At 43.1% G+C, this 10,187-nt stretch overlaps 1 protein-coding gene across 1 annotated transcript in view; it reads left to right on the top strand.

The window, feature by feature from the left end:
* Positions 1-7,714, top strand: part of MYO15A (myosin XVA) — a 94,217-nt gene extending 86,503 nt beyond the window's left edge. Inside the window, exons 62-67 of the mRNA XM_075181317.1 lie at positions 254-414; positions 706-839; positions 1,272-1,405; positions 2,208-2,341; positions 3,770-3,910; positions 5,973-7,714. Coding sequence (XP_075037418.1) covers positions 254-414; positions 706-839; positions 1,272-1,405; positions 2,208-2,341; positions 3,770-3,910; positions 5,973-6,074 — 806 coding nt within the window. The 3' untranslated portion in view covers positions 6,075-7,714. The remainder of the gene's footprint in view (positions 1-253; positions 415-705; positions 840-1,271; positions 1,406-2,207; positions 2,342-3,769; positions 3,911-5,972) is intronic.
* The last annotated feature ends 2,473 nt before the right edge of the window (positions 7,715-10,187 follow it).

The following is a 10,187-nucleotide window of genomic DNA, read 5'->3' on the forward strand; positions in this document are numbered from 1 at the left end:
CATCACTCCTCAGACACTTTATAAAACAGAACATTGTAATTGTCAGCAAACTACAGAAAGCATTAGAGGGGTTAGAAATTGCAGTAGGTTTGTGCAGTAAATGTTCTGCTACAACAAGTTATTAGTTAGAGAATTCCAACCAAATATAAAACTTCCCAAACCCTATTCCCAATGGAGAGTCGTCAAGGAAATTGATTGGATGGCCGCTAGTCGGCATACTCCAGTTATGTACCATGATCCTTTGCTCCCCCAGGTCAGAACGTAAGACCGCTGAACAGAAAGGAATACATACTGGATGTGTCCGCAGAGATGGAGAAGACAGACAGCAACTACATGTTTTGGTTCAGACGTGTCATCTGGGCACAGCCACTCAAGTTTGAGAATGAACTATATGTGACCATGCACTATAACCAGGTATGGGGGGGAAACTGAGCGGGAACGGGGGACATTTATGGTAGCTAGTGTACAGGCAACTTGCAAAAAAAAAAAGATGGTGTAACTTGTGTCAACCCGATTCTGCTGGTTTTTTTCTAGTACGCTTTAGAAAATAAAATATGGTTGCTATGGGTTACAGCACCTTTTTTTCATTGCTATCTGTTTATCATAAATATTCCTCATGGTAAGAGTATTATACCGGCCTAGCCCTCCGGTATCTGCCTCTCAACCAAGATTTAAACCTGTCCACCCTGTGTTCTCGTTTGGTAGGTTTTGCCGGATTACTTGAAAGGATTATTTAATGTCCTGTCTCACGCTAAACCCACGGAGCAGCAGTTCCAGCAGATTTCAAGACTAGCGGCTCTACAGCATCGTGCGAAAGACAGCGTTTACCTGCCTACCGCGTGCGTATAACGTCTCTGCCTCTGGTCATGTGACTGTTTTATTGATAACTGGAAAGCAAATATTTACCTTCATCCCGTCTGAGAGAAATATCCAGCTACTGACAATATATACTTTGTTGACCAGCATTCCTCACCACTTGCACTACCTATTGACATCAAGTCTGAACTTGCTATGTATGGCATGACTGCATTATTTATACAATACTATAGTATAAAGTATTTTCCCTGCATGCAAAAAAACCTCAAAAACGTATTTGCACCCCTTGCATTGCAACATGGTGTGTCCAGGAGCAATTTGTTCCTTTTGTTTTGGGCTTTTCTCCTACCACTTAACGAGGCCCTTTGTCACTGACTTTTCTAGCTTGTACTGATACCTCCTAACCATTAGGGGGCATCGTCCGCTGTGTTACCTATGCTTCTCTCCTCCCGCAGACGAGAGGTCCAGGATTACATCCCCAGTCAGTTCTACAAGGTGGTGAAGCCTCAGTCTTGGCTAAACATGGTAATGCAACACATGCAACAGATCCAGCCGCTCAGTCCTCACCAGGGACGAGCTCAGTTCTTGGGTAAGGACATTGCACAGGAAGGACGCTGAAGTCATTTACAGAAAATACCACGGCGCAGGGTAGAGGTTACTGTAACCCCTGTTGCGGTACCATTCTATGTCTACTTATGTTCTTGATTTGCTGGGTTGTACACCAATACCCAAGCATTCCCCCGTCGTCATTTCCTAAACAGATGTATTTAGCTTTGGAGGATGAGACAATCAATACACTCCTATTGTTAAACGGTTTAATTATGCATCATTCTTCATGCCAGGATAGCAGACAAGTCTTCTCTATTTGCCGAGATATAAATATAAGTTGGAGACAGCAGATCTTGAAGCTATTCCTTGATTAGCGAGTGGTGGCAGATTTGTCTACCTGCTATAGGACCAAGTTTTCTCATCACCTAGGAGGTGGCATTACCCGCTGGACAATATTTGCTCATTTTATATGCATAACGAAGAACAGTTCAGCTCACATATGTGTATTTACAATGGTAATACCAATAAATACGTCAAAGGTTTGAAATAAACATAGGCCTAACGTCCCCTTACTTTCCCAAATAACATAATAGCTAAATTAGAGACAAAAGCAGAGAACAGACATTAGTTAGAGGGGGAATCCTAACCGCCAGGTAGGGGCAGTGATTGACCCCTTTATAATCTATGCATGATAGAAGTGCAGAAAACAAGGTAAAAAGTAGACACAATCGGGCAGAAATAGTTGCAGTATTTTGCAACGGCTGCTCAGTAACAAATGACCCCCCCCATATTTATAGAGTGGATCTATTTTCCAGGGCTGACATCTCCTCTGCTATTTGCAGGTCTGGTCAGTGCTTACCCCATGTTTGGATCCTCCTTCTTCTACATCCAGAGCTGCAGTAACAACATGGTCATCTCTCCGTGTATCCTGGCTGTCAATCAGAACGGGCTGAACTTCCTCAACAAAGAAACCCACGTATGTGTGTGAGGCTACTACCGGCCACGCCCTGGTTCCCACTTTCTCCAGGACAGTCGTGGTCTTTGTCACTGGTCATCTGTAACTTACCATGCCGATTTTATATGTTCATGCAACTCTGATTCCTAGAGCATCTATATTATAGAGTGTATCTAGATATCAAAACTAGTGGTAATAGAATCCAACATTCGGCAATTAAAAAGTGTCCGTGGGCTGGATTTGTCAGACAGTGCATGCAACAACGCTGCCCCCAAAATTGTGAGTCCCAGTTTTCAATTCAGTGACTTAGCTCCGATGCTGTACACTAAGTAGCGAGGTCTGCCAAGATTATAGCATTGCCATAAGTCTACCACCAAGACTATAGCATGACCTTAGGCCAAATTTCAAGATTCTAGCATAGCCTCAGGTCTACTATTAAAATTCTATTATAGTGTGAGGTCTACGGTCATGATTATAATACAATGTGATGTCTACCAACATGATTCTACTAGTGTGAGGTCTACCATCAGTAATCTACGATACTGTGAGAGCTATTAACGTGATTGTATTATAACATAACAATGAGATCTACCAACATGATTCTACCAGTGTAAAGTCTACCATCAGTAATCTACTATAGTATGAGATCTAGTAACATGATTGTATTATAACGTAACGTTATAGGGGCATGTTTGAAAATTCGACACAGTTGTCAGTGTGGTCATGTGCTGACCACAACAACAGATCCCCATTACATCTGGCCACTCAAACGGACGGAACTTTACAGTTTGGCCAATCAAGTCATTAGGATTGACCCATGTCTGGCCAGCTTAAGCACCTTCACTCAGTCTTCTAAACCATCTATTAACCCTGCAGATAATGGAACCCTGACAAAAGCAAGGGATTATTGAGAGTTAAGGGGGCAGCATTTGTTCATCAGCAGCGTTTAGGTCTTAGTCATCAGGGAATATGTGTGATGTATGGACATAAGCCCCGCAATGCAGTCGTAGGCCACAAGATGGTCCCCAAGGCTTGATAATATTGCACACTGGACCAGCTAGAATGCAAAGGTAAAAGTATTGAGTGGGCTGTGTGATCAGTCACACAGCTATGTTGGTCAGAGGGTTGTTGTCTTGTGGTAGCTGTGTAGAGGGTGGTAATAGGGTAACTTAGGGAGATTAACACATAGCAATTTCCACAACAATAAATCAGAGAGAAAACATGACATTAAATCATTGAAACACTGATTAAAGTTCACTATCCTATAAATGAAATCATAAAACCTATTTAGCATTAAGCAGCACAATTACATTACTGGTGGCTTTATCTCTCTAACATAATTACCAGATATCAAGTAATTATCCATACACAACTTAATTGCAAAGTATGAAAATGAGCTGCACATTTCATTTCCTGTCAGTGTGACAATATTTCCTGTTTGGTTTACAGAAGCTGGTGGTGACATTCCCTCTGAAGGACATCCAGAGCACTAGGACCCAGCGTCCAGCAGCAGGGTTCAGTTACCCCTATGTTGACATCATGCTGGGTGATATGATGTCACAGCGGATAACACAGCTGCAGCTGGAGCAGGTAAAAGCGTCTGTCACACTGTGATATAGAACATGGAAAACTTACACAAACTGTGAACACCTGCAAAAGTAATATTCATGATAGCCCTCAAAAACCCAAAGGCTAAATATAGTATTAATAGCACTATAATGGAAACTACTGAGGAGGAAAGGGATCTAGGAGTCACTATTTCAGGTGATTTTAAGGCAGGTTAGCAATGTAACAAAGCAATGATGTAGGCAACTCAGATGCTTGGTGGTATAGGGAGAGGAATCCGTAGCAGAAAGAAAGAAGTAATAATGTCACTGTATAGGTCATTGGTACAACCTCATCTAGAATACTGTGTTCAGTTCTGGGGGTAAATGTATCAAGCTGAGAGTTTTCCGTCAGGTTTGAAAAACCAACTAGATTCTAGTTATCATTTATCTAGTACATTCTACAAAATGACAGCTAGAATCTGATTGGTTGCTATAGGCTCGAGAAAAAAGGGGGGGGGGGGAACCGCACCAGGTAATCCATATGTTTCTATAATTATATGTGTATCAATCTAGCCTCAATGGCATTATCCATACATCTTGAGGATCGGTGCACCCGATCATTGAATTACTATAGAACTTAGTGGAAGGAGAAAAAGAAATGATCAAATGGGGCACTCAGGATGGACAAGAAACTGATATTGAGATAAATAATTTCTAAATACTGTTAAATACTTCTTTATTAGTGCCGATTAAAACATTCTAATAGCGAAATATAAAAAATGAGTAATAAATGAAAACTGGGTGGAAAATAAAACTGTTAAAAAGGACAATATTGTTTGTCCAACCGCTTTACTACTCTATTGTCAACTATTCTTATTAATTTCCATGCATATGGTTTATAAGATTGTTTAGATAGTTATTCAATTCCCTGGTTATTCCATTTTATAACAGTCATTTCTAATTAACCTCTTTTAGTTGGAAGGTGAGATACATATATTCCCTCCTAGATTATTATAAAACCAGTGCCATAGACTTGACAAGACAAAATTGGTTGAGTTATAATAAACCAGTTTGTCTGATTGTCATAAAGATCAGATATTATTCAGATCTAAGTCCTGTAGTGGTTGTGAGGATTTCCCTTCAGAGTATATAGATATATAGTATAACTCCTGGAGGAACTAAGCCTCCAATCTTGATAGGATATTGTGATTCTACTGGATACACTGAAAGGACTACATTACCCAGAAGCATTGGTGTATAACAAGCTGGTTTATTATAACTCGACCAATTTTGTCTTGTCAAGTCTATGGCACTGGTTTTATAATAATCTAGGAGGGAATATATGTATCTCACCTTCCAACTAAAAGAGGTTAATTAGAAATGACTGTTATAAAATGGAATAACCAGGGAATTGAATAACTATCTAAACAATCTTATAAACCATATTCATGGAAATTAATAAGAATAGTTGACAATAGAGTAGTAAAGCGGTTGGACAAACAATATTGTCCTTTTTAACAGTTTTATTTTCCACCCAGTTTTCATTTATTACTCATTTTTTATATTTCGCTATTAGAATGTTTTAATCGGCACTAATAAAGAAGTATTTAACAGTATTTAGAAATTATTTATCTCAATATCAGTTTCTTGTCCATCCTGAGTGCCCCATTTGATCATTTCTTTTTCTCCTTCCACCTGGTTGCTATAGGCAACATCTCCACTTTTAAAACCCGCCGGAAAACTCTCAGCTTGATACATTTACCCCCTGTGATCTCACAGGGGTGCCATGGCCAGGGCCGGTAGTAAGTAAGGCAGAGGACTACTTGGTAATTATTTTGGCTTAGGGGTGCCTTAAAAAAATTACGGAGACCCTAAGTTTGCCTTGAACTGTGAAAGTTTGGGATCCACTGATCTAGTGGATTTCACTGGCCCATATGAGCAGTTATAAATAAGACTTGACTACAAGGCTTCAGAAGAGGAAACATCATTTTCTAGGATGCATTTCCTGAGCCATCATGACAATCTATATCCAAATTAATTTCTATAATAACCTATTATTATAAAGTCCACAGAGCTTGGTGTAACCTTATCTCTTCTTCACACAGGGTTTGGAGCTGTGCAGGGTAGTGGCCGTTCATATGGAAAACCTTCTTCAAAGTCGTGATAAGCGTCTAACGCTGCCGCCCAGCGAGATCACTCTGCTCTGATCACCGCCGACCCTGCATGGAGGATTGGACTTTTTCACTCTGCACTTTACAGTTCAGCATGATAATGATCCCTATGTAATGTTGAGCTGTTTGGTCATTCTGGTGCTAGACACACTTGGAGCCTCATAACTAATTCTGTAGAGCATTGCAATAATTTAAAACCTTTTAAAAGTAACATAATATCAGGTCCATTAAACATTAATTGAGGATAAATCTACAAATTCCTACTGCTTTATTAATATATGAGGCCAAGAAAGTAACTAAGTTGGTACTGTAACTCAGAAGCAAATTGGGGAAACTTTTGTAAATCCCTACTCTATCGCCCCCTTGTGGTCACTGACACCACGTACAGTCGTCTGGTGTACACATGCACTGACTTCACCACAGAAACAGGGCTCATCTCATAAGTAGCCCTGAGCTGCTCTACCAAGTCCCTCAGCATTAATTAATCAAATTATTAAAATATTTACACAATAGTTGGCTAGTTTACTGCTACTGAACAGCCGCTGCTTACTCATTTATTTCCCTTATTGTTATATAAGGTGAAAAGCCAGGTGATAAATACTTAGTTACATAATCAGAGATGACTGCCACCTCAGCGCAAACTGCCTTTTGGAATGTCTGTATAGTTGTAAATGTTTTGTACAGTGCTGGCTCCATGAGCTATATTGTACTTTTCAGAATTTCCTTTTGCATTTTTATTTTCAACAAAAATGATTTACACGGCAACATCAACTTTGCTTAATAACTGTAAACAGAAAAGACTACGACTCCCACAATCCTCAACTAGCCCTACCTGGTGATTTGGGGACTAAGAAATGAAGACCAACTTCTTGAGCTAGCAACTCGTATCCGGACTTGGCGATTGGCGACCAACATGTCCCTACATTGCAATGTGCGTGGTCCATAAAAAAGTAATTTTGTATATTAAAACCGGGCGGACTGATTATCTCTATCCGTCTGTGGTCAACGGCTGACATGAACATGAGAAATTTTCCTTTTCTCTACGATCCAGTCATTGGGTCTGATCGCCGAAAGAGCTTTCCTACGCAATGTGGCTAAAGAGACAAAAATTCCGATCTGAATTGGGTGTGGGTACCTTTAATCTGGCCACACACCACAATATCTGCCAACTGGACAGATGTGACTGCATCTCTGGCCCCAAATTCACCCTGTCGTCTACACAGTGGAGGAGGCATTTTTTGGCCCACTACAATATCCCCATTCAGTGTAACAAACCAAGTTTCCTTCAAGTTTCTATACCTCATGACTTAACTGATGGGAAAGCTGAACCGACCTCATGATTCAAAACAACGAAAAATAAAAATTAAACACAAAATTCTAGACATATGGCATAGAAAGTGGAACAGAAAAACCTCTGAGATTGATTTTAAGCAGAAAACAAAGATTAAAGAGCACGAGTAAACAGTGATTCCATTGCAGCAATGGATTCTGGGTAGTCCATACATGCTTCACAATGCCTTGTATAAATACAGGTACTTTATATGTATGTCTATTTTCTACCCAGCTTTTTGTGTCATTGGAATGTTTATTCTGTTTTATAGATGTTTTGCTAAATGTTTTATTGATATGACAGGTTCTATATTTTATGTTTAGTTGACATACGATTTTGTATTTTTATCGCACTGTTTTAATCATTTTTGTCTGTTGTTTAATAATATATAAAACATTTGTTTACCAAAACATTACTCTAAAAAAAAAAACTTGTTTTTTTTTTCATTGGTGTCAGTTTCTCTAAACACAAACAGAACTTCCCATGTGTATAATCTATTACAGATGCACCAAATGATTTGTCTAACTTGCATATTAAAATTAAACAGGAGGGGAAGAACTGCTTATCTGTAATTGCAGTACGCTGTACAATGTGTCCTGAAATTGCAGAAAAATCATGTTTCAGGTTCGGCTGAACCAAACTCTTGCTAAAAAACCCTTAATATACCGCTAACAGATTATATATATATCCCTTGTTTGCGGATGCAGCCATTTTAAGGGCTAAACGCACGGTTCCCAAAGTGTGCGCCGCGGCACCCCTGGGAGCCTCGGCGCACACAGTGGTGCCGTGGCCAGGAAGAGGGGGGAAAAAAACAACTTACCAATCCGGAGGCGCCCGGGACCCAGCATCCTCCTTCCTTCTCACTGATTGTCGGGCGTGACGTCATCACGCCCGTCATTCAGTGACAAGCGGCAGGAGAGAGGATGTTGGGTCCCGGGCACCGCCGAATTGGTAAGAAAACAGAAGAAATTGAAGAAAGAAGGTCAAGTATGGTAAGCAAAAAAACGAAGGGGAATGGTGATAGGAAACAGCAATGGAGGGGGTAGAGCGAGGATACAGAGGGGGCAGAGTGAGTGGATGCAGAGGGGGCAGAGTGAGTGGATACAGAGGGGGCAGAGTGTGTGGATGAAGAGGGTACAGAGTGTATGGATGCAGGGGCGCAGAGTGTGTGGATGAAAGGGGCACAGAGTGTGTGGATGCAGGGGCACAGAGTGTGTGGATGAAGGGGGCACAGTGTGTGGATGCAGAGGGTACAGAGTGTGTGGATGCAGGGTCATAGAGTGTGTGGATGCAGAGGGCACAGAGTGTGTGGATGAACGGGGCATAGAGTGTGTGGATGAAGGGGGCACAGAATGTGTGGATGAAGGGGGCACAGAATGTGTGGATGAAGGGGGCACAGAATGTGTGGATGAAGGGGGCACAGTGTGTGGATGCAGAGGGCACAGAGTGTGTGGATGCAGGGGCATAGAGTGTGTGGATGCAGAGGGCACAGAGTGTGTGGATGCATAGAGTGTGTGGATGAAGGGGGCACAGAGTGTGTGGATGAACGGGGCATAGAGTGTGTGGATGAAGGGGGCACAGAATGTGTGGATGAAGGGGGCACAGAATGTGTGGATGAAGGGGGCACAGTGTGTGGATGCAGAGGGCACAGAGTGTGTGGATGCAGAGGGCACAGAGTGTGTGGATGCAGAGGGCACAGAGTGTGTGGATGCATAGAGTGTGTGGATGAAGGGGGCACATAGTGTGTGGAGATGAAGGAGGGCACAGAGTGTGTGGATGAAGGGGGCACAGTGTGTGGATGCAGAGGGCACAGAGTGTGTGGATACAGAGGGCACAGAGTGTGTGGATGAAGGGGGCACAGAGTGTGTGGATGAAGAGGGCACAGAATGTGTGGATGCAGGGGCATAGAGTGTGTGGATGCAGGGGGCACAGAGTGTGTGGATGCAGGGGGCACAGTGTGTGGATGCAGAGGGCACAGAGTGTGTGGATGCAGAGGGCACAGAGTGTGTGGATGCAGAGGGCACAGAGTGTGTGGATGCATAGAGTGTGTGGATGAAGGGGGCACAGAGTGTGTGGATGAAGGTGGCACAGAGTGTGTGGATGAAGGGGGCACAGTGTGTGGATGCAGAGGGCACAGAGTGTGTGGATGAAGGAGGGCACAGAGTGTGTGGATGAAGGGGGCACAGAGTGTGTGGATGAAGAGGGCACAGAATGTGTGGATGCAGGGGCACAGAGTGTGTGGATGCAGAGGGCACAGAGTGTGTGGATGCAGAGGGCACAGAGTGTGTGGATGCAGAGGGCACAGAGTGTGTGGATGAAGGGGGCACAGAGTGTGTGGATGAAGAGGGCACAGAATGTGTGGATGAAGAGGGCACAGAGTGTGTGGATGCAGAGGGCATAGAGTGTGTGGATGCAGAGGGCACAGAGTGTGTGGAGATAAAGGAGGGCACAGTGTGTAGAGATGAAGGGGGCACATAGTGTGTGGATGCAGAGGGCACAGAGTGTGTGGATGAAGGCGGCACAGAGTGTGGATGCAGAGGGCACAGAGTGTGTGGATGAAGGGGGCGCAGAGTGTGTGGATGAAGGGGGCGCAGAGTGTGTGGATGCAGAGGGCACAGTGTGTGGATGCAGAGGGCACAGTGTGTGGATGCAGAGGGCACAGTGTGTGGATGCAGAGGGCATAGAGTGTGTGGATGCAGAGGGCACAGAGTGTGTGGATGAAGGGGGCGCAGAGTGTGTGGATGAAGGGGGCGCAGAGTGTGTGGATGCAGAGGGCACAGTGTGTGGATGCAGAGGGCACAGTGTGTGTGGATGAAGGG

The sequence above is a fragment of the Mixophyes fleayi genome, chromosome 7, assembly GCF_038048845.1.
Source record: "Mixophyes fleayi isolate aMixFle1 chromosome 7, aMixFle1.hap1, whole genome shotgun sequence".
Lineage (NCBI taxonomy): Eukaryota > Metazoa > Chordata > Amphibia > Anura > Limnodynastidae > Mixophyes > Mixophyes fleayi.